The 25,655-nt window shown below is 38.0% G+C and overlaps 1 protein-coding gene across 1 annotated transcript in view; it reads left to right on the forward strand.

Moving 5' to 3' along the window:
• NOVA1 (NOVA alternative splicing regulator 1) overlaps nucleotides 1-25,655 on the forward strand; it is a 156,813-nt gene that overhangs the window by 114,860 nt on the left and 16,298 nt on the right. Inside the window, exon 4 of the mRNA XM_066322165.1 lies at nucleotides 6,678-6,749. Coding sequence (XP_066178262.1) covers nucleotides 6,678-6,749 — 72 coding nt within the window. The remainder of the gene's footprint in view (nucleotides 1-6,677; nucleotides 6,750-25,655) is intronic.

The raw sequence follows: 25,655 nt of genomic DNA on the forward strand, positions 1-25,655 counted from the left end.
CTCTTTATTAGTTAGAGTGTCATACAAACTCTTTCACACCGTATTGTAACTCACAGGAGCAAAAAAGTGTTTTCATTAGAGATCATGAGTCCGAGTTGTTTAGTCTTCATAATGGACATCCAAAGCTTTACATTTCACCTCTAAGTTAATAGCAACTCTTATGAACAATGCAAAAGGCTGCTTAAATTGGTTTTGTCACCTACTTCAGAAATCAATCCAACTTTCTTGTAGGCTTTTTCAAAATTTTTCAAATTTTGTTGAATTTTCCTCCCAGCTTTCAGTGATAGCAGGTAGCAGATATTGTAGCAGCCTGTCCAGGAGGCACATGGAAACACAGATTGTCACTGCTGAACTGTGCATTTTATGGGAGGAAAGAGAACCTACCTTAAAGATAACTGTGCTTCAAGCAGGAGTTGCCCTGTTTGGCCTTCTGATGCCTTCCTAAAGAATGATTCTTTGATTCTGGGAAATCTTTAGGTCTTTTAAAACATAGCATAGGATTTAGAATTTCCTCCTTGTAAATCTAGAGTAAAACTTTCACATATAAAACTTCCAATTAAAGCTTTCATTGGAACCAGTTCCACTTGAACCTTTTCAGTAGATAATTAGTGTCTCACGAGTTAAACTTATGTTTGTTTATCACAGCCCCAGTTATTTTATTCAAAATCTACAAAAGTTAATTTCTGAATTCAGATTTGTAATTTCATGTTCCTCTATTGAAAACAAGTTTTTACTCTAGAAATGTTGGTCAACAAAAAAAAGCAAACATAATGATTTTTAAAAATAAAACTTTTGCTTTCAAATGCCTATATAGAACCTGAGTTTAAGAATACACAGCTAAAAATATTGGCTTAAATGGAGGAGGGGGTTGTTGGTTTGGATTATGGGTTCTTCAGACTATAAAGGCTCAGTAGACTTCATAGAATCATGGAATGGTTTGAGTTGGAAGGCAAATTAAATATCCCCTAGATCCAACCCCTGTGCTAGGAGCACCTTTCACTGGACCAGGGTGCCTCATCCAACCTGGCCGAGTATGAACCATCCACAGCTTCTCTGGACAACCTCTTCTAGTGCCTCACCACCATCACAGTAAGGCTTCCCCCTAATATCCAGTGTAAATCTGCCTGTTTCAGTTCAAACCCTTACCCCTTGTCAAGGCACTGCTCTACCTGATAAAAAGCCTGGCCCATTTGATCCTGGAATTGATGGAAGTCTGCCACAAGGTTTCCGGGCTTTCCTGTCTCTAGGATAAACAGTGCCAGGTCTCTCAGCCTGTCCTCACAGGGGAAGTGCTCCAGGCACTGATGGGCTTGGTGGCCCATTCTGGATCTTCTCCTGCAGGTCCATGTCTCTCCAGAGAGCCCCAGAGGTGGATGCAGCCCTGCAGGTGGATCTCACTAGGGCAGAGGGACAGAACCACGTCTCATCCTCCTTGACACACTCCTTCTGGCACACTTTGCTTTCTGCTCCACATGTGCACGTTGCTGGATTCAATTTTTTATCCACCAACACTCTTGGATTCTTCCTTCCTTAAGAAACTTCCACTGGTTTTGTGAAATGCCTATCCCTTCTGAGAAGCTTTTCTTGATCATCCACTGAAGACACTCATGTCACCTAGATGAATTTTACTAAATTCTAGAATATGAGAAAATTACAGTTTTCGTTTAAACAAAAAATAAGTAGATTAATAAATCACAGTGTCTATTCTTCTAGTTAAAACCTTCTTATAAACTTCTTTCTCTTGTAAACATAAATGAAAAATCCCACCAGTTATCATTCTGCAATGTATAGTAAGATATGCAGGGGTCTTCACAAGTAGCCAGAACAAAAAAAAAACCAAAAGCTCTTTAGTTCTGTACATTGAATTCAGTGGCAGAAGTTTAGTATTCCATAAATATATATACTTTATCTTGTCCCTCATGTGTTTATTTCTGCTGGCAGATCTCTGGTTTTATTTTCTGATTCATTTCAGCAGTGCTGAATATAATCTCAATATTTATGCAAAACCTTGTTTATGAATGCAGTCAACTTTGTGGCCATTTATTAACTCTTCTGTGCTTCAGAAGTGGACTGAGAATGGAATATTTTATTGGGGCATTCAACTTCACATAATTTTTCAGTAATGTTTTGATTCTTAAGAAAATTTTAAAGTTCTCTTGTACCTTCTGATGGCTTTGTAGTTTTGGTGTATTTTCTGGATCCCAAAGTGTCCCAGAATGAGAAGGTAACCTTCTCTTCTAGAATGAATCTTAAACCCATGTCTTATGGGATTGCTCGTGGCTGTGCCTAGTTACATACTTCAGTTTATGTCATTTGTGTGTAACAGCACCAGATCCTGTCCTAGTTCTGTGTTACTGTGACAGGTTTGGAAGAAAGAGCAGGTCCTGATTCTTTTTTGTCCCTTTTACTTTAATATCCATTCTAAATTGTTCCTTTCGTCCAGAGTTCTCTGGTGATCCAAATGGCACCTGGTGCTTTGCTCCAAGCTTCTTATCCCTTCTTGTCTTTGACAAAACGTGAGATAATCTTTCTTCATGATCATACTTCACCATAGTTATTTCCTTTCTCAAGTCAGGTTCCCAAGAATTCATAAATACAGATGAGTTACCTTTTAGTCTTTTTGAGTTTCTCTATGCCCTCTCTCCTCTTCCACGCAAAAGCAAAATCAAATGCTAAGAGACTGAAATACAATCAAAATTTTTTTTTTCTCTTTACAGAAATGAAAAGGTAGGAAGAAAAGATAGATTACTGAAGTCATCAAAGTAGCCTTTTTACAATCTAAATTGTAAGCAAATTATTAATCCTTGATTATTTCTTTATCCAAATTCAATTTTTTGAAATGTGTTGCATATTTATACAGTCACCTCCAAGATAAGGATCTTCCTCTAGAGTTACAGATTAAAGGAGATCACAGCAGATGTGAAGAAGACTCTGTTTGGCAGAGCAAGCAGTCTGTTAAGAAAGGCTTATCCCTGAGAGTGTTGAAAATCCACTAAGTCAGTCTTTAAGGCTGTTCAGAGCAGTGGGGCCTTGCAGTGCTCTCTCTTTCTCATTTTAACTGCAGAAGGTATTAAACTGTTCAATACAATTTTTTCAAAGATAACACCTTTTCTTAAAGTGCATTAAAATATTGACTTAAGCAAATTAGTTTTATCACACTAATTTCACTGATTAAAAGCACCAATACTAATATATGCAGGATTGAAAATCAGTATTAGGTCAGTCTAAATAGTTATTTATTGCAGGTAATGTTATTACCAAGACCTCCTCTGTTTGGCAAGCTCTGTAGTGAGAAACTAGAAATTGGTAAGCTGTAAATATAGTCTCACATTCACATTTAAATGATGGATTTTTCTATGCTTTCATGTCTGTAACCCTGGTACAAAAAATATTTCACTTTCTGCCTTTTCTTTCTAGTCCTGAACATTTATATATTCTAGTGAGTACTGAGAACTAATTTAGTTGTCTCAGTACAGTTTTTTGATTTATCACACAAGGTGTAAGTATTGAAATGCCTTTAGTGTAAATCTGTATTTGAGGGTGTCATTGTAACCAAAAGGGGACTCTGAGGCCTTCTGAAACACCATGCAGCTGTCTGTGATCTGTGCTGCCATGGTACAGCTACAGCCTCACTGCCTTCATCACAAATATCCAGAATGGGAGGGCAGTGATTTGACCATATTTTACACCCTTTAGTGTGGGAGAAGTCTCACGGTGTAGCCAATGTTTGAGCACAAAAAAGCAGTAGTATTTTCTTGGACTTTCAGAAGATGCTAGAACTCAAATAAGACTAAAAATAGAGTTTTATTTCTAAAATCAGGCTCCTTTTTAAATACTTTAATCTCTTTTCTCAAATATGTGTTCTAGAAGCATAAAGCTGGAACAAGGAACACACTCTAACCTGTAACTCATTGTTTCATAAGTAGTAGGAAAGGTAATAGTATTTAAGAAAACAGAATTTCACCAGAATTAATTTCACCATGGCTTAGATCAAAAGAAGTTAATTTTTACAAAACACTGTCAATTATTTTATATTTATGTGTGTATACATATACGTGTATGAAAATATAAAAGTAGTTATGTCAGAAAACAATGTAAGAGAGATCAAGCCTCAAATACAATCTGATATACAAAAAAAACCCCACCAAAAGCACAAGACAAAAAACTATTATTTTCAGTATTTAGCCATTTATTTTGGAATAGAAGGTATTTTTCATAGTTGATTCTTGTTCATTAACACAGTCTTTGCTTTTAAATTTATTAATACATTTTTTCTATTTTATTTAAACAGGCTTTTGCTAAAATCTATGATGAAATGCTTCTACTTAATAGATGTTATAGTTCCACAGTCACCTGAAATGATTATTGTCACTCCTTTTTTTTATCACAGTCATATATCTGTGTGCTTTAGGACGATTGATATGAATTGAAATCTGAGATGTTTCCAGTTTCTTAAATCATCTGTGGTATCAGTGATTGTCATGATCCAGTGTTGAAGTGTTCTTCCTATTTCCCTGTAAATCCACTGGTTAGGTTTGACAAGGACTGTGAAGAACAAACTATTTCTCTTTTTACTAAACCACCTAGCATACCAAACCAACATACACTGCCATATGCCCCAGTCAGCAGTGGTGTTGATAGCACAAGCTATCCGTTTTCTGAAATATTTTAGTCAAAATATATTAGCTTTTTTTTTTTCTTTTGGGGATTTCAGGAGGGAATAATTTAATACCTACAGATAATAAAGAAAATAATAAACAAAAAATAAACAATTCTCCATTCTTTTCGGTTGTTTTTTTTTCTTGTTGTTTCTTTGTTTTGTTTGCTTTGGGGTTTTTTGTCTTTTTTTCCTGTTTAGCCTTAAATAATAAAAATCAGTTAATTGCAATTTCTGACTTTGCTGAGAGATATACTGCATCATCTCCCTAAAATCAGAAGTATAATTCTCTAGCTGAAGAAGCTTAGCCAGGTGCTGTTGTGGAATCAGACACATCTTTTGCTAAATAATTGCAGCCCCTGACCAGTGGAGCCCTGGGGACGGCCCCGGGTTTGGTCCTGAGGACAGGGGAGAATCCCTCCGGAGTGCCTTGGTTTGTACAGTGCATTGTGCCTGCTGGCCAAGAGCACTTTGCCAAGCCACTTGTTTTTATTATGTCCCATACGTTACAGGATTTTCTACATAACCGCCCCGAACGAGTCCCAGTTAATGTTTGAACTCTTTTTGTTTGTTTTTCTGGTTTTGCAATGAGTTGCAAGTTGGAAGCACAAAATAGGGATCTGTTTCTGAAGGTTTGATTTCTCCTGTTTTGACTGCCTGTTTATGTACAAACTATGAAAAATGGGTCTTCATGCTGTTTAACATACATCTAAAATATTTGTGTGTGCATATGTACAAACCCATATTTTGCTAATACCCAACTTTATGCATCCACAGTGTCCCAGCTTTCTCATATGCATTAAGAGTTTTAGTGCAAAAGTATGTATACCTATTTTATGAGGGACTGTCAATGATTGTAAGTAACAGAACTGCTGGAAGTGTGAAATTTTGCTTTATTCATTTATTTCTAAATAGTTTTGGTTAGTAACTATATGAGCATATGACAAATTCCATTGTATAGCACTTTAACACTTATTTCTTGACCTAAAAATAGTGTAATTTTTGATATTTTATAAATTTATATATTGCAAAGATGTCAAAAACATGCTTTGAATAAGTGTTGTATGTTATGTTTTGAAATTTGGAATTTTACTTTTTTGCTACTTTTATAAAAAGAAAAGAAGAGTTTTTCTGTCGCAATCTAATACTTTTAAAGGAGAAATGTGTATATAAAATTTTTAAACAGAGCAGTGCTTTTTTAATATGTTTAAGAATTAATGTTAAGCATATGTATATTATTTAGAAAAGATGATCAATAAATATGACTCTTAATTCTTTTTTGTGTTTATTTTGAACACAGAACTATAACAAGCTATTGACCTTTGCTCAACCAAATGAATGTTTTTAACACAAATCATAAATCTTTTGTAGCTATCTCTTATGAAGGTATTAGTTGCATGTTCATCCATCATGAGATTGATGCTTACATTTTTTCACCTGCTTCTAGATGAAAAAAGATCAATGACTATTTTAGCAGTTAGAATATTGCCAAAAGCTCGGTAGCTCCAGCGTAACTGTTGTAAGGTTGGAACAGCTTGCTGCCTCTAAGTCCTTGCTGCAGAATGGTGCTTTATGAAGTGCCAGAGTAAATGTCCTTTAACTTCTTTCAGACATTGGCCCTGTTTGTTCACAGACTGATAACTGTTTCTAGAATGCTCATTGAACTTGCTGGAATTTTTGTGTACTTATAGTCTTCATTTTCCCCAAGAGGAGGAGAGAGGAAAGAAAATATTCCTCATGTGGTCAGCATATTTTTGAGTATTTATGTGAGTTCACCATCTTGATTTCAAGTCATGAATTTGTTTTTACATGCACAAGCATGCATATTTACATGCATTATTTATCCAATTGACTTTAAATTCCATTAAGTTCCAATGAGTAGGAGAAAGATTTTTGTCTTAGGCATTTTTTATTTCTTTTAATTTTCTAGTTATGTTATTTTGTTGGTTTATTTATTTTTTTAACTGTTCAGTCTAAGGCTTGTAAAGGTTGATTTGCTCCTGAACTGCTTTGTTCCCAGACATTGCCATCTTCCCCAACTACCACCAAGTCCTCTCCATCTGATCCCATGACCACCTCCAGAGCCAATCAGGTACAGTATCATCCTGCCATCTACACCATACTTTTCACGGGTGACAGCTTGCAGACTGGAGAAAAAGATATGGTGGGTTAAGGATTTATTCGTTCATTCACATATATACACCCATAACCATAGGTATCTTGCTCTTGATAGAAATTGGCAAAGTACATGGAAAAGATTTGGCTTCTTTTAATTTATTTTGGTGGGCTTGGTTAAAACCTCTTATGAAAGCAGAGCATCTTTTAAAATAGTTGGTTTTGGTTTGTTTTTTTTTTTTTTTTTTTTTCTTCTCTCCATTTGATAAATTGCAAGGATATAAAACTGGTGTGTTTGTAGACAGAGTAACTCTTGGTTTATATATGTTTGTGTATATATGCACACACGTATTTACTTCCTGGATTAGTTTTAAATTATACTAGAGTCACTCCCAAACCTTAAATAGCTGAAATTCAACCCAGGAATGGCAATCAGATTTCTTCATTGCAGAATTTTGAAATGTGTTTGTGGATAGTAACATAGGGGCATTATTTAAACATAAAAGTATTTTAAATGAAAATTTATTGATGAAGAATGAAGTTAAAATACATCTCTCCAAAAACATGCTAAACACATCCAAGTAAGTTTAATTATTATGATATTTTTAAATGCATATACTGTCCTTTTAGCAGCCTGTTAATTATGCTAATTTATTTTTATTTTAATTCGGAAAGTTAATGTCCAGTTGATTGTATCCACAAATTATCATATTATCTTTGTCTTCCCTATGAAAACTGCAAAAATTGCTACATACCATGCTTTTTAGAACTTATTCATGCTTAAAAATACCTTATTTATTTTTAATGTACTGATAAACCTAATGTACTTTGTGTTCAAATAATGTAAGTATTTAGTGTATGCTAAGCGTTCCCCCAGTCTGTTTCAGTTCTGTCACTATCAGATCTTGCATAATTAACAACAGATAAGAGAAAAGTTTCCTTCACAAGCTAATTTCCCCTGGAAGTTAACAGTGTTATTAATTACTGATTTCCTGATATTTTTTGAACGGCTTAGAACTTGCTGGTGTATGAACAAACAATTTCACATGAACAGAAGCAGATTAAAGCATTATACCTTTGATCAGCACATGGCATTTATTGAAGGAGGTGTCAAATACAGAAAGTAATGGAATTTAGAAAGATATTGTACAGATGGAGGAACTCCTAAGAAAAATATAGATTATGATATCCTTGACTTTGATTTGAAAGCCTTCTTCATCAGTCTGCTTCCATTCCAGCAACAGTTACTTGGCTTCATCATCATTGAATGACAAAGATAAAATCTTTGCCGACAGCTAGGGATGTTTTATGTCCTCTGTTCAGCTTTTATTCTCTCTCTTAATTTTAGTATTTTGTTTATTTTAATTAGAAGGTTTTGAAAATGAGTGCAGAGATTGTTTTTAAATGGTTCTTACTTTTTTTCTTTTCTTTCAGACTTTTTTTGATTATAAGTATTTCCTGATGATCATTATTAAGAGAAAAAGGAAGAAGTGCTTTTATTTACAGGATAAACAATTTGAGCGTGTTAATTAGCATGAGACAAGCACCTATTTTGCATCTGTTCTGTGAATTTTATTTTATCAGAATTATAGTGTAGTGTACAAACTTTAAATGACTTTGCAATAGGTAAAATACTTACATTTATAGAAAGTTGTTTGGTGCGAATATTGTCAAGTAATGTAGCTAAATTCACCAGCTGAGTGACCAGTATGCTCCATGTCCTGTCTACATCCCAGATTACATACCTTAATGCATTTTATCCATACCCTGTGTTCAGTTTCCATACAAGTAATCAAGGCCTTTTGGGGACAGCATCAGAACTGTGTATATGAAGAAGAGTAATGAGTTCCTTAATTGACTAATGGAACTGCTGTTACTAATAACTATTGAAACTCATACAGGTTTAGGATTACTTTATCCCTACTGGTATTTTCTGGTGATTTCTGGCCATTCCAGCAGGAAGCACAAAGCACATGATAAGGCAATTAAGGCCTTTGTTCATTCCAGTGATAAGGGCCATCCCTGGCAGTTGTTCCCAGACTGAGTGGAGATTGGCATTCAGCACCAGAGCATTGACAAGTGTCTGCACTGCGGTGTCACAGGGAAATAGTGACAACACCATGGTCTCAGACCCGTCAGTGGCCAGTAAACACCCCACAGGAGAGTGTTAGAGAGCACCACTAATTGTTTGGTTTGATATGTGGTGTGTGTGATGACTCCCAGTGGAAAACAGCCATCCAGGTGTGGGGTTTCTCACAAGAGGTTGTATTATGAGAACACGAGAGAGCTCAGTTAACTGGTGGATGTCAGGAAATTCAGCGTTAAGGTGTAAGATAAATTCACTGCACAATCTGTTGTGTGGATAAGGTGGCATATTAGGCTTAGGAGCATTCAATTCTCTGTAAGATTTTAATCTTGAGAAGATGATCTTTTCTATTAAAGATTAGAAAGGTGATTAAGCAAGCTTTAAGCAATACTTCACGCTGGGATGGTGTTAGGGTGAGATTTTTAAGCTGGGTTGGAGGACTCCCCATAATTCATTGCAATTAGACAACTGTTGGGTCTGTGCTTTGATGAGAGCAGCTGATGTGAGGCTTGTGCTGTACAACTGTGTCAGTTGTGTTCCCCTGACAGAGCTTGAGCAATTTCTAGACACACTTTTTAACACAAGAAGAAAATAGCTCTGCCAACAGAGGTCAGAGGAAGCTAGGCAGGAAATCTGGCTTGTATTAGATCTTCCTTTTAATGACTCACTTTGCCTCCATTCAGATGAGGTCATAACTCCTTTGTATGGCAGTTTCAGCCTCTGACAAATTGTTTTTGGAAAAATCCGGTATTTGTGAACTACTTGTTTTATGCTTCTCAAGAAGAGGATAGTGTCTGAAAATGCCTTAGGTAGTGGAAGAAAAGTTTCTTTAGAGTTATCATATTTTGTATTATACTGGGTGCAACAGAAACCTCCTCACTGGAAGTGTTTTTTCTCTTTACTCCTTTGTTCCAGGAAGTTATACATCTGTCAGTATTATTATTGTGAATGCCATGTTTATTTTTTCAATGGAACTTCCTTGGACCTTTATTCAATTAAAAATCCATACACTACAAACTTCCCAAGGAAGACAGAACCAAAGAGGCAATAGAATTAGAGGCAATGGAATTCCCAATAACTTTTTTCCCCTCCTGTGTGCCTATAGCTGAAACCAACTCAATCTCTCTGTACTTTCTGGCTCCAAGCTCCTGTGTCCCACCCTCACAAACGCTGGCAGTGTTTGTAGGCCAACACTGACAGACACACAGCTAGCTACAGTGGGGAAACTGCTCTGCTGACGCCCCTGGGGTGGCAGAATATAGCTTTACTTTTATTTACCAGGAGGAGAAAATCAATTTGACCTCTCCAAAGTACACTTCAAGAGGAAATTCCATCTCTAAAGTGATAAATAATGCACTAAACATCATATAGAACACGCTTTTGTTTCCTCTGTAGAACCTTGTAAAGGTACAAGTTTTAATTACTATTTTAACAGTTAAGTGGCTTTAGATAGACCAGCATTTCTGGTCTATTCTATTTCTATTTGATTCTATAATTAAACTATTTACATATTTTTATTCATTTACAAGATTATATTTTCTCCTTATCTTCCTGCTTTACTGATGATACTCTAATTTTAGAGGGAGAAACACATAAATCTGAGTTTTTATTTCTCCTTTGCCAGTTTGATGTATACCTCTAAAGGACACTTGTATGTCTCCTCCTCCAGTTCCCCCTTTTTTCATGAAATTGGTACCACTGCTGACCTTTGCTACTGGCTTAGGAGAATAAAAAGCCAAAACACACATTCACACTTATTCATGAGTCAGGAGAGTGATGGGTAGGAGTCCTTTTCCCTTGCCTTACAATTTAGAAAGGCTTAAGCTTAGCAATAAAATAGGATTTATCATAGCAAACTTTGAGTCAATAACTTACTATATAAACCTTTTATTTTTACTTTTTTAAAAGCTCTATTTTCCTCTCATGGCATTTGTATTTTTTACAGTTGTACCTTCTATTTAGCTGCTTTGTAATTGCACCTGAAACTCCTATTTTATAATTTGATTTATAATTTAGTACAGTGTAACATAAATTTTGTCCAGATAGGTGTAGATTTTGTTCATTCAGTTCTCAGGTTTGATTTTTTTTTGTTTGAGCCTATCTATCTCACCTTTTTGCTGCAATATCTGTAATAGATGATACTTTTCAACCTTTTCACATGGTGGGACTGAGCCAGAGCTCCTGGTACTGCCTGTGCTCAGCAGGGACAGCACAAACATATGGCTAGTAAAATCTGGGTACCTGGAATTTCTACTTTTGGCTTATATTAACTCTTTGTTTTATGCAGAGCCTGTAGCTTGCAGTGTGATACAATAGTACACATGTAACTAGAGATTGGGGGATTAATTGATGTCTCTAAATGGCAATGATTGGTGCCCCCTGTCTCCCTCTCTGACTTTAAAGAACAGCCCTATCCCTGTTTACAAAATTTCTTGCAGAAGTATCATCTTTCACTCCTCATAGAAAGGCAGGATCTGAAAATAAAGGCAGACTGTGAAGCCGACTGACAGCTTTGAAGGGTTACTGGACTCATATTTGATATATAACTTCTTGTGGCATATGGGGGAATAAATAGGAAAGAAAGCTTTGCTTCAGTTATCTGTTTTCATAAGGACATGGATTTTTAAAGTATTTATAATAAACAGCTTCAAATGATAATTTTTATATCAGTACTTTAATCTTGATGCACAAATACTGAGTGTTAGTGATGATCCCAGGATAGTCCATAGCCATTGTAGGCCAGTGAATTATTATTTCAATTTGCCTTTGAAATTTGATATGAGCCTTATTTAAGAAATCGTGTCTTGAATATTTTAACTGTGATATTGATCTATTTTTTCCCTGATTTTAATGTCAATTGTTACAGTAGTTCTGAGAAAATCTGTTTTCTTTTGAGTTCTTTCACATATTGACTAATGCTGGATGGATCACTTGATCTTTCCAAATCTCACTATTGCACATTAAAAAGTCAAAATCAATATAAAAATATTTAGCATTCTTATAAAAGGTATTATATAATTAAAAATGTGGTGTAACTTTAATTTTATTACTAAGAATATTTGCTATGGTAATTCTCTGAGATAAAAATTTTTGGCAGCCTATCTGATTTGTCACTGATAAACACGACCATTTTATTTACTTCCAGAGGATGCTGCTGATGGTCTACGACACAAATCTAATGTTCTGTTTGAAAGACACTTTATCTAATAGACAGTGTTTTATAGGGACCATGACTACAGTGTCTAGTGAACCAGCTTGTTTTAGTTTAATGAGACAGAGTTCCTGTTTTGACTCAGAGTTACCTGTGGCACACTGTGGATGGCACACAATAAATAATGTTTGGGACAGTAAATCCAGAAAAGGCTGGGAGGACTTGTTCTCCAGCTCATGGGAAAGGATTCCAGCAGAGGTCCCAGTGCTTTAGGTGTAGCCTTTCCTGCCCACTTCCAGCTGGAATCCTTCATTTAATGTCTAAACAGAATGAACCTGCCCTCCATGGACTAACTGCAGACTTTCTTCTGGTCCTCATGTCAATACACTACTTGGAATATATTTTTGTCCTTTAACCACTTTTTCCAGTACTCCACAGTATCTGAGCTCAGTGCTTGTTTGCACTGTTTCCTTAAAATTGATATTTGAATTATATAAAGACATTTAAATTTATTTTTTTTAAATCTTTTTTGCAAAACAGTTTGGGGATTTTGCTCATCTTATTGTCTGTTTCAATTTTTCCCCTTGGGACAAGTGTGTAGGTAGAAATTTGGGTTCATATTCCATGCTAGTTTCCTTTTTCCTCTCCCACTGCACAACAATTCAGGGGTCACTGTTCACTGTTCCTGTCTTATATGGAGGAGAAATGTCAGGAACATTGCTGAGGAATGGGGGAAAATGTAGATTCTCTCTGCTAAGTCTCTGAATAATACTGAGATGTCATTCATAAGATGTCATAAATGACCTGCAAGTTGCAGTCCTGTAAGTAAAAATGTGATTCCACATTTGTGTATCTTGTTTGGATTATAAGCTTGATAATAATTAGGATAATTTTGTTTCCTATTTCATCCTCCCTTCAAAAAGATACATGTTCTCAGTGTAATGGGCAGAACTCCTTTTCCCTTCCCTTAAAGTGGATAAATTCCTTGAATCAATATCTCCTCATGTTTTAAACTCTACCTGGTTATTAGAGATTTTGTTGTTTTTCCCCCATAGAAAAAAAATCAGGAGGTAAAAAAACAAAACAACCTGAAAAAAATATAAAAGTAAAGCTTAAAAAGAAAAAGAGAAACTGTGTGTTTATGAAGACTTAGATTATTTAGAAAGCATAAAAATCTTCCTGTAGTGTGACTTTATGAAGCCTCCTTTGATGCAAAGAATTTATTTTTAAATCATTGTCACTTCAGTTAAGATGCTGAGATCCTTACTGTTTAAAGTACACTTATGACTTTCATGAGATTTATTCACTTTAAAATATTTCATAGTGAATATTTTAAAAAGATAATGCTTTTTTTGATTGAATGCATTCTGTTTAAACTTGTAGGGTTATCATCATCATGTCTTATTTGAGTTGTTTAAGAGTTCAAAAAGTCTCTCTCATTGTAATTTAGGATGTTCTTTCATTTAAGGATATTTGTAGATATGATATATAGGTTTGGGCATTTTTCCATGTCCCCATAGTAAGAAAAGGTCCATATGCTTAGGAAAAAGGATTATTAAATATATAAAATTTGGAGAATACACATTTTTCTCTTTGCCAGAATATTATAAAGGTTTTCAAATATCCTTTGCCAAAGGACATTTCATTTCTGCATGTTTTTTGTTCCAATAATGTTTTTTGTTTGGTTTTATAATTCCTTTATCAATTTTATAATTCCTTTATCAATTCCCTTATTAAAATTAAAATAAATAGTGTGTTATAAAATTCCAGATGAATCCATGTTCATGTTCCTTCCAAAATAAGCTAGGGTGAAAGTTTGCAACATGTTACTCTGTGATTGAACCAAGGTTAGCCGTGACTCTGAGTTCTTAATACTCAGATTTGGTGTGGTAGATGTTCTGTTTCATTCAAAACTGCAATTGGATGAAAAATCCAACCATATTCTCAGGGATACAGGCAAAGGGTCACTTAGTGCCTTTGCTGTTTGAACAACCCAGAGAAAAGAGAAGAGCAGAGCAATTTGCAGAATGCAAATCTGGATGACTTTATTGGTGTTTCTCTGCTCCCTAATCAGACACATAAAGGTTTGACTCCAAGTTTTCTGTTATTTGGAATTGAATTTGGTGGCTTTTAGGGAGTTCAGAACTGCTGTGATCAGTGGTTGTATAGAATGTGGAAGAAGCACTGAGGCTGCAGATGTTGCTGTCCCCCAGGACAGGTGCTGTCCCCCAGGGCAGGTGCTGTCCCCCAGGAGAGGTGCTGTCCCCCAGGGCAGGTGCTGTCCCCCAGGGCAGGTGCTGTCCCCCAGGAGAGGTGCTGTCCCCCAGGACAGGTGCTGTGCCCCAGGAGAGGTGCTGTCCCCCAGGACAGGTGCTGTGCCCCAGGAGAGGTGCTGTCCCCCAGGGCAGATGCTGTCCCCCAGGGCAGGTGCTGTCCCCCAGAACAGGTAATGTCCCCCAGGACAGGTGCTGTCCCCCAGGAGAGGTGCTGTCCCCCAGGAGAGGTGCTGTCCCCCAGGGCAGGTAATGTCCCCCAGGGCAGGTGCTGTCCCCCAGGAGAGGTGCTGTCCCCCAGGAGAGGTGCTGTCCCCCAGGGCAGATGCTGTCCCCCAGGACAGGTGCTGTGCCCCAGGAGCGGTGCTGTCCCCCAGGAGCGGTGCTGTCCCCCAGGGCAGGTGCTGTCCCCCAGGACAGGTGCTGTGCCCCAGGAGAGATGCTGTCCCCCAGCAGAGATGCTGTCCCCCAGGGCAGGTGCTGTCCCCCAGGACAAGTGCTGTCCCCCAGGACAGGTGCTGTCCCCCAGGGCAGGTGCTGTGCCCCAGGGCAGGTGCTGTGCCCCAGGGCAGGTGCTGTGCCCCAGGAGAGGTGCTGTGCCCCAGGGCAGGTGCTGTCCCCCAGGACAGGTAATGTCCCCCAGGAGAGGTGCTGTCCCCCAGGACAGGTAATGTCCCCCAGGAGAGGTGCTGTCCCCCAGGGCAGGTGCTGTCCCCCAGGAGAGGTGCTGTCCCCCAGGACAGGTAATGTCCCCCAGGAGAGGTGCTGTCCCCCAGGGCAGGTGCTGTCCCCCAGGAGAGGTGCTGTCCCCCAGGAGAGGTGCTGTCCCCCAGGGCAGGTGCTGTCCCCCAGGGCAGGACCTGTCCAGTCCTGTCCACTGCAGTGGAGGAAAGGCCATACCTGTTCCTCTGTCAGGTGCTGAATTAGGTCTGGCCCCAGCAGATCCTCTTCTTACTTCACTGGGGCATTTGTGCTCCCTGAGGTGTTCTCATTGTCACAGGGTGTTGTAGGTGTAATGCAGCACCACACTTTGCTATATATGGAATTCCAGATGCATTCCCTGCCTCCTGCATGCCTGGAGAACTCATCAGGTGCTGAGACGTCGGAGATGGACGTGAGACAAACCCACCAGCTGTAGTGGGTCTGTGCCTGAGGTGTGTGGAAAAGGAGAGCTGTTTGTGTACAAATCCTAGGAGCAGGTTGGTGTATGGCACTCTGGGGAATAGGGTAGGAGCTTTTTCCTGCTCCAGAGGTCAGCTGTGTCTGTTGAGACCTTGGCCTGGAGCATTGCACCCGAGATTTCAGATAGTTCATACCCAAACTGTGTGTAACTGTGACTTAGTCGTGGTATCCTTCTCCAGTTTAGTGCTTGTAGATGTTTTCAGATTTGTTGATTTGGGGTTGGTTCTTTGGGTTGGTTAGTTAGCTGGTTTTGCCCTGAAAGCACATTCGGCCTCCTGCAGGTTACAGCAGGGGTTCAGAGGCATGGTTTGCAGATAGTGGATCAATGGGAATATTGTCACTGAAGTCTCAGGGCTCCCTGCTCTGTTTCCTGCCAGTGATTTACCCTTGACTCTGTGCAGCCTTGGAGGGTATTAGTCTGGGGGTACAGAAGGTCTGCTGCCTGCCCCATCTTCTGTGTTCCCCTGCTTCTCAAAGGGCACCTCACTGAATGAACGCAGCCTTAGACATCAAACCATTGCTGGACCATCCCCCCTGACATTATTGACCATTTGTACACTTCTACGTGGTAAATTACTCCTTCAGGTGAACTCACTGCCTGTGATTTGGATGGGATGAGAAAAATATTGTTGGGATTTTTATTTCTTTAAAGTTTCTGGAAGCCTGCATTTCCACTGCAATGTAGACTAAATTCTTTTTCCATGTTTCTAAGTAGCATAGAACATGATCTCAATGCTTCTCAGCTTTTAATGATTGTCTTTATTGCCTTTATTTTAAATGCAGTTAGAACTAAAGGATTTTATTCTCTTAATAGTAATTGTAGTAATTGTGATAATAAATTAAGAGCTGCCCCCTATCCATGAGATACTGAAATGCAGTCTCCATGTGGGCTCTTTGAAAGTGTTACAGTTAGGGAATTAAAATGGTTTATGAAATAGATTAAACTACGATTAATTGCATTCTATAGTAAAAAGTACTGAACCCAAATACAACACCTTAAGATCTGCAAACCTGTGCACATGTATAATTAAGGGATGCAGAAAAGAAGAGAAATCAAGTCAAAAGATAATCACTTCCTTGCAGAAAATTTATTTGTAAGAATAAATTTAATTTTTAAAATAACTTTAATAATTTTTAATTTTAATTAAAGTTAATAAACATTTATTTAAAAAATAAATATAGTCTAGAAACAGTATATCACATTGTTTTAGAAGCAGAAGGAAATAACAGTTGTTTGTTAAAGACATTTCACAGGTTGTATTTCACTTGTATGCAAGCAATTAAGAGGCTGTTTTATAGAAATTTCTGCTTCAATTATGTCATAGGTAATTAGCTGACATGTGATGCACATTACATGAGCAGTCACAGAAAAGACTGGCTGTACACAATGTGGGTGTGTACTCTGATGTTATCTTTACTGCATCCAATTTCAAAGGAAACTGAAAGTTATACCTACCTTAGAGGAAACAGGAGCACAGGTGAATCAGGGTAAAAAAAGGAGACTCCAACTTTGATAGGATGAAAGTTGTGTTTTGAAATCTGAATTTAAGTGAGATGGGAATAACTTATAATGCATTTATTGAACTCTATCTAAAAAGAACCTTAACTGTAAGAAGGATCACAGTGAATATTTGTTAAATAGAAAAAAGGGACAAATGTATTCTGAGATCAAAAAGAGTTAGTAAATCAATTGATTTCCTCACATCCATCTCATTTTTGAGACAGGTCTTCTATTTTTTCTTTTTATTTTTCTTTTCATATTTTTCAGAATCGTCTCTCTAAAAGTAAAAATAAATTGTCAGCTGCTGAAGCAGAAGAATGTGTATATAGTGTGCATAGGGGTTGAGATCAGGGCATGAGTTAGATGCAAAATATTTTTCATTGTTTCTTTAAAAAGGGATATTTAAATCAAATTTACTCAGATGCTGCCTTCAAATTTACTCTGTGTAAGATGTTTTTCCATGTTAATGCACACATAGTCTTACACATTTGTAATACAGGTATAAAAGCATGTAATGTAAAGGTGTAAATACAGCCATATTTGTGCCCCAAAGCCTTAGTTGTCATAAGAAGTAATTTCTTTTCCCACATGAACATTTGTGTGAGCTTATTATCTGTGCAAATTATTAACACGTGCAACTTATCTATATTCAAGTATTGCCTGTGCCTGGTGCTTGTCTGTGGGTGGTTTGCCACAATGAAATTTGTCTCCCATTGTGTGAGATAGAACCCAGAGCACAGAGGTATGGAAACAATATGGTTTGCAAATCCCTGGTTTAACAATAAAGAGATACAGTTTTCCTGCTGAGTTATGTGTGTATGGTTGAAATCCAGGATCCTCACATTTCCCAAGGGGGATCCAAGTGTGCCTTCACCTGTCTCTTGTAATTGTAGGGGTTTGTAAGCTAAGTTGACTTTGGTAACTGACCTAAGGTAGCACCTCTCAAACTTTTTGCTTCTGCTAAGTCAAATAAGAGGTGACTTCTGTCTTGTCTCACTTATTCCAGGCTGGTTGGTTGGTTGGGGTTTTGTTGTTGTTCTTTGGGGTTGGTTTGGTTGATAGGTTGGTTTTTGTCACAGCAGTAGTTACTTCTGGCTTCCCTGTGGCTATCTTGGTTAAACACAGGTAACTACAAATTTACAAGGGTTAACCAAGAAGTGGATACACTTATAAACTGAATATATGACTCAGCTAGGGTGAGTGTTAAATTCTGAGCCAGCCAACTACAGCTTAGTTACAGTTAATTATGTATTTCCTGAGACCTACAGCTTGATTTTGCCTTATTCTGTTCTCTAATCCCTCTTAGAGACACGATGTCGGGCTCTGAGAGGAGGGGTTTGAACTGAATTGTCAGAAGACTCTATTAGCATTAGAGAGCTATGGAGTCCTGCAGCATTGCTTATTAAGTTTGGAGACATCACAGAATCTCAAAATCAATTAGGTTGGAAAAGATTTTTGACATCATCAAGTCCAACCAATGATGTAACACCACCTTGTCAACCAGACCTTGACACTAAGGGCCACCTCCAGGCATCTCCTGAGCCTCTCCAGGGGTGGTGACTCCACCACCTCCCTGGACTCTTCAATCCAATGTTTGATTACCCTTTTCTGTGAAGAAATTCCTTCTCGTGCCCAGCCTGAACCTTCCCTGGCAAAGCCTGAGGCCCTTTGCTCTTGTCCTGTCCAGAGGACAGCTGCCTGGGAGCAGAGGCTGACCTCTCACTGGAACCCTCTTTCAGGGAGATGGAGAGCCCTAAGGTCTCCCCTGAGCCTCCATTTCTCTGGGCTGCCTCAGCTGCTCTTCACAGAACTCACTCCCCAGACCCTTGAGCCTCGTTGCCCTTGTCTGGACGTGTTCTTCCTTTGGGTGGGGGCCCAGAGCTGAGCACAGCTCCTGTGTGTGGCCCCTGTCCCTCTGCCCACTGGGGAAACCTCACTGAGGAGACTAGTGCTTTATCTATGTCCTTTCCATAATGACAATTTCTGATAATTACTATTTTTATCACGACCTAAAGAGACATGGTTATATAGATCACCATGTTTAACTATCCTCCCCTTCTCATTTGAAAACAATTTTCAAACGACATCTATGAGAGAGTGTCCCTGAGAATGTTCACTGAGCAGTTCCTGCTACACAAAATTCTGGTTTATTAGTTAAAGATTACTTGATAGAGAAATGATCAAGCTTCTGCTGCTGGTCATCTATTGCAAAGCCAGGGGTTCAAAGTAACCATAACTCTTGGTGCTGTTGATCTTGTTCATCCATCTCGATACACCAGGTGCATTTTGCAGAAGCCAGATTTCCCTTTCCATCATCTTTATTCCACCATATTTATTTTATGTCTATTGGTTGATGATGGTATAAGTTTTAGCTTTCATTTTACCCTTATTTTGATCTGTGAAGAAAATTGCTTGTGCAAAACTGGTGCCAGGTTATGCCAAGATGAACCTTTAAAAATGCCCAGTTCAGTCTTTTCTTATCTCTGTATGTGTAACTAAATATGGGCTGGATATGGAAGATACTTCTCAGACCAAAGTTATATTATTTAGATTACCTAATATTGTTAAGACAAAAAATCTGGTTTCCAAGAAAAGCTTGAGAGTCCCTTGAAATAATTTTGTAACAGACTACGGGTTTTATTCCTAGATTTTGGAATGGAGGCATCTTTCCTTTGGGCTGTGCATCAGACTTATTTTTGACATGATTGCAGCTGGGACATTCTGAGACATGAGGGACCTGGGAGGAAGGGGGGGCTCCACTCGTGTCTGTGGAGAGCACAGATATGTGCATGTCTTCCATATGGACTCATCTGGGTTTCTTTTTCCTTATTTTTTTAAAATCAGCTGAATTGCTAAAATATGATTTAAAGAGGCACTGCTCAATAAGTAGCTTCTCTACTCTCTACCTAAGCTGGAGCTCTTCACTAGATGCTCAGTGCTTCTACTTACAAGTAAATCAAGTATTAGACATTCTGATATAGCAGTATACATTTATAGTACAGTACTGTGTGTGCATATAAAACTGTCTATAGTAGTGATATATATTCATATATATATATATAGTGATATGTATTCAGATGGCTTTGGATTTGCTTCACTTATTTACTTTTCTATAAGTTTTTCTGTTAAATTGTATGTCTGTGGAAATGGTGAGAAGGTCTTCTGTTTTTTGTTTTGTGGTTGTTTTTTGGTTTTTTTTACTGTTGTGTTTAGTTAGATAACATGTTTAAAATATTCCTCCTTTTAAAAGCTATTTGGCTTTGACATCTAATCATGTGTTTATATCTAAAACAAAACGGATGTTTTCAGAGAAAAAACTTGTAAGAAAAATTGATTTATATCGTTTTTAGGAAAACACTTTTAATTATTTTTTTTTCATAGCGAAAAGCACCCTGAAGCTGTTAACAACTGTCTGTAGGGGAAAACAAGAATAAATATACTTTTAATTTCAAGACTTGAGACTTTAATAGGGTTACCACGAGGGTTTTAATTAATGTGTGTCTCCCCTTCCATTTTGTGGAGGGCAGAATAATCACCCCAGAATTTTAATTACAAATCGTGTAGGAGGGGATGTTAGGGTTTAGTATCATTTTATTTTATGGTCATGAAAACTCAAGGGCGTTCATTTAGACAAAACACATTCAGCTAGTTACACTTTCTTTTATTTCCTTCTTTCAATATCTACCATTTTTTCAATCCCACAGATTCTCACTTAAAACTTCGAATTTCAAAAGATCAGAATATGATAACTGTGATAACAAAATTGGGACTATGGTCCATTGTGACTAATGGTCACAATAAATCCTTATTTTCCATGCCATGGAATTGAAATGGTTTTGTGAATTCTACCTTAATTCCACATCTTCTAAAAGAGAGGTCTCCTGCAGATGATGTACAGTTGATAACTTAAATTTTGTTCTGAATTGCCAGATGGTTCCTGAATTATTGTGCTACATATCTTGTAGAAATCAACTGTGGCAAAGATCCTCTGAAAAAAAAATCAAACTCTTAGCCTTCTTTTGTCCTGCCAGTCCTACAGATAGATTAATTTTAAAATGCAGTTTCCAGAGACTGATTTTCAGTATTCTTACCAGTAATGCTGGTATGATTTCGTATTTGGATTTAAATGCTAAATAATTTTAGAAAATGTTTAGCATGCTGTTAAAATAATGCAATCTGGCCAGCAATATCAAAACATAAAAATCTCAATGTCTTTTTAATATCCAGGATTTAGTTTTTCCAGCATTTCAAGTTTTAGTCAGCTTCAATGAAAAGTGTCATTGACAGAGAAATGGCAAGTCCCTTAGCCCATTTCTAGTGGCTATTCTTTCCTCTGAATTTAATTAAATGACAGAACTAGTGTGTCTAATTTTCTGCATTGATTCTTTTAGAGGAACATAATTGTGTATTCTAGCCATATTTATCCAAGTTTACACTGGAAACTGTGCACTGTTGATAGCTGTGAGGCTTTGTAATGTTAACAGTGTATCTTCATCTTGAAAACTTGTACTCCAGTCAAAGTGTTATTTAAAAATACTGTTAGTTTGCTCTTAAACTTTCAGGTCCATGGCCATTAAAAAAAAGGAATCATCAGTCTCCTGGAAGTCAGTGAAAAGTTGGTTCTTAGATACCTGCTTCTAGCTCTCCAAGATTTGTTATTAACATCTTAGCAGATTTCTTGTTTGTGTTAGCCATAGGATTTCTTCCAATGATTGTTTCTCACCAGGTGGGAGTTTTCTAGTTAAAATACAGCATTTCATTCAGAGCAAGTTCACGGCTGGTCTGCTGCTGGGAGCACCAGTCAAGGCCACGCATGCAGTCTTCTAAGGATTCCCTTGAGGAGGGCACAAATGTCCTGGTCATTTGTGCATTTACCTTCTGGAGCCTGGTCAGCAGAACAGCCAGAGCAGTCTTCTTTGGACAGTGAGTTAACAGCTGTGAGGAGCAAAGTGACATCCGCAGGTCTGTGACTGGGAAAGCATGAAAAAGGAGGGATGCACCCACTTTGCCTCTCTCTCTGCCAAGAAGATCAATTAACTATTGAAACTGGAGTGGGTTTTATGAGTTCATAAGTTAGATCCTGCCTAATGTAAAACAGTGGGAGTTTTAGTGATACCATCAGGGAGGCGTATTTGGTTTTAAAATAATGTGCATTATCTACATTTTATGTCAATTATTTTGTATTGAGAAGTGGGTTTTTTTCAGCAATTCCAGTAATGAAATTGCATTATATGGTTTCTTTCAGTTAAAAGTATCCCAAATTGCTATACTTAATAGTTCTGTAAATATTCATGCATTTTTGAAACCCACCCTTGACTCTGTGGAGTGTTGGCAGGTGTTCATGGAGCACCGTGCAACAAATTATATAAGAAAGAAGAAAAAAACCAGAAATTTTAGATAGGGAGAGGGAAAACTATGATGATTTTAAATAGAGAACAGGGTTAACATTCTACTATCAGTGAAGGTTTAGTCAATACTGGGCAGAGCTGTTAGTAGTCATGTTTTCTGTCTTTTTAAAGATGTTCCATCTGAACAACGGCACAGCCAGTATGGATGTCTGATTTTCTATACTGCATTCTCTGCAACTGAGTGAAAATCTATTCGTTTTGTCTCTTGTGTAATTTAGTACGTAACCAGCTCATTTTTTCTTTTTTAATTATAAAAAAGTGAAAAGTATAAATGAAGCTTCTCAAAATATATTACATTTCTTTGCAAATGTAATTTGAAGCTCATGAAACATTAATGCATTAAATATGGAATGTTGTTTTTATGCTACTGAGAAAAAAAAATTAGGAAAGTTAAGTTTCTTCTCTATGTTATTAAAACTATGTATCATAGTGAATTCATGGAGGAGTTGCTTTACTCCCTTCCCACAGTTTTGAGTCATGTTTTTTTGAGGGATACTTACTAAACTACTCAGGTTTTTATGTCTGCATATGTGAGTGTAAAATTTCAATAATACTTTCTTCAAGACTATTTATTTTCTTATAAAATCAGCCACCTCTATAACCAACATTGTTTTAGCAATTATTCTCTCTGTGTACAGGACTTGGCTTTTGAGAGAAGAAGCCTTTCTATTTGTGGGCCAGAGCCTACACACACTGGTGGCAGAAGGGTAACTAAAGCAGGCACCAGAGAATATTTCTCTTGTTTCTTTAAACATGATTTGCTAGTTCCTTGCTGTGAAAAATTTGCATTCCAAATTGCATCTTTAGTTAAAAGCATGAAAGAAAAATCTTAATGTTCATACTTTAAAGTGGGCAGAATTGTAATTAGGTAGTTACTAGAAGAAGTGGGAGTGACTTTTTTAAGTGCCTCAAAGAGTCAAGGTTTAATATCAAATGCTAATTGAAAAATAGTATTGATTTAAGGCAAAAGAGCAATTTGTGCAAAACATCCTTACGCAGTCTTATCTCTAGTAAATATTTCTCCTGCTTCGTTCCGACTTTCTCAGCCTTGTGATTTCAGATGTAAATTGTCCCCCAGTGCTGAAGTGGAAGTTTCTGTAGCATGATCGTTTTCATGACTGAAATGAAATGGTAAATGCAACCTCAGCTGAGAGAGGAGGTCTAAGAACCGGAGAAATATGTGTGAAACTCTTGTGATAAACAGGAGTGTCAGTATCAGACCCAAATCCTCCTGCAGTGTAGCAGCAGATAAACCCAAACACCTTAGAGGATCTGTTTGTTCTGTCGATGTGTTATATTTGTAATAATCTAGTGTGATTTGAGACAAAACTCAGTTGCAATATTTTTTCAAGGGATTAGGTTAATTTGGAATTGTCTTGAAAGAAACTGTAATTATGAGGTCAGAAATACCGCAAAGAAGCAACATAGGGAAGTAGCAAAATTAAATTCATTTTGGAATAATTGCAGGCAACATTTATGAAGGGAATACTACAAGTATGTGTGCTGCTTGTGATGAAAAGAAAATCGTATTAACACTAACATGAGTAGAAAAAGAAAAAGTGAATTATGTTGAGGAGCAAAGTGGCAGCTAATCTCTGCCAGTAATCCATTGCACTTGTTCACAGAGTATTTCAGTTCCAGACATTCTTTTGTAGAAAGAGAGAAACTGAATTGGAATGACATTTACAGAATTCAAACATAGTCAGGGAAGATGGAAACTTACGGTCTAGGTTTATTGTAGCAGTTCGCTGTTTTTGCCACAGTGGAGGCTCTGGTATCTAGGCCTACAGCACGACTTCCACTTTACTTTCATGAGTGGGTCGGGTCTTGTAACAGACGCATGGTACCAATATGGCAGACGGTTACAAAAGACGTTTATTAAGTAAAAAGTTCAGGTTTTATACTTCTTATCTACTACTACGTCAAACAGGATATTGCCACACCTCCTGGGTTAGTAGTTGGAGTGGAAAAGTACTGGCACATGTTAGTAGAGGGTCTACATTCCTTTTCAGGGGTATCTTATCTCGAGAGGGGGATGGGGCTTGCTCTCCTCCTCACCGTTACAGTCCGAGATCTTCCGGCCGCCTGTCCCTTATCTAACCACATCTCCCCCCCCTCTCTCACAAAAGAACGAGGTAGTTATACGCATATATATATATACATAGATATAGGCACTAAATGAGGTAGAAGGTTAGGACTTAATAAGGGAAAAAGGAGTTTGAAAACTTGAGTAAATTTTTGCCAGGCAAGTTTGGAAATCTTGTGACTGGCAATTTTAAATTCACAGCATTTCATGTTGGCCTATGAACAGAATGTTAGTCTGATCTAGGCGAGCTTTGACAAATGAAACTATCTTGTTCAGCAGGCATGGTCCGAAGGTAACAGATAGAAGTAGCATTGCCAATGGGCCTACCAAGGTGGAAATTAAAGTGGTTAACCAAGGGGATTGGTTAAACCAGGATTCGAACCAGCCTTGCTGAGCTTCCCTATCTTTCTGTCTCTGAGCCAGTCTGTTTCGGAGTTCGGCCATGGAGTCCCTGACGACTCCGGTGTGGTCTGCATAGAAGCAGCATTCCTCTTTCAAGGCTGCACACAGGCCTCCTTGCTGCATGAACAAAAGATCTAGTCCACGCCTATTTTGTAAAACTACTTCTGAGAGTGAAGAGACTGACTTCTCCAAGTAGGAAATGGACTTCTCGATCCTCTGCAGGTCCTCATCTATAGTTATTTGCAGCTGAGACAGACCCTGGTGTTGTGTTGCCAGGGCTGAGACACCTGTCGCTGTGCCGGCTGCTCCTAAGCCGAGTAGCATTGCGATGGTAACACCTGTCAATATCTCTCTTTTGTGGAGCCTGTTGGATTCTTCGAGAAGGCTGTACATTTCTTCCTCTGAGTGGTACAGGACTCTAGGAACAATCAGAACTTGGACACAGAAATCGTTAGAATCATCAAACTTGGGAAGAGATACACACGGACTTACTCCAGACCTTTGACAAACCCACATTGCCGATGTAGCAGGTATTACCCACTTGTTATTCTTTCTGTTAGGCTTTACAACTCTGGTGCAGACATTCCCTTTTCGCTCAGCCAGGGTTGCATTACCGAAGCATTTGCCTCGGCCTGAGACCTGGCTTAGGGTGATCCCTCTGCGAGGTGTATCCCATCGGCACTGCTGGGGTGCATCAGCGGCGGAGTAACTGAATGGGGTGTTTAAAGCAACTCCTTCATAGAAAGGTGGTTGGACATCATAACAAAGCCAACAGGAATTGGTTAGGTTAGGGT

This window comes from Sylvia atricapilla, chromosome 6 (genome assembly GCF_009819655.1).
Source record: "Sylvia atricapilla isolate bSylAtr1 chromosome 6, bSylAtr1.pri, whole genome shotgun sequence".
Lineage (NCBI taxonomy): Eukaryota > Metazoa > Chordata > Aves > Passeriformes > Sylviidae > Sylvia > Sylvia atricapilla.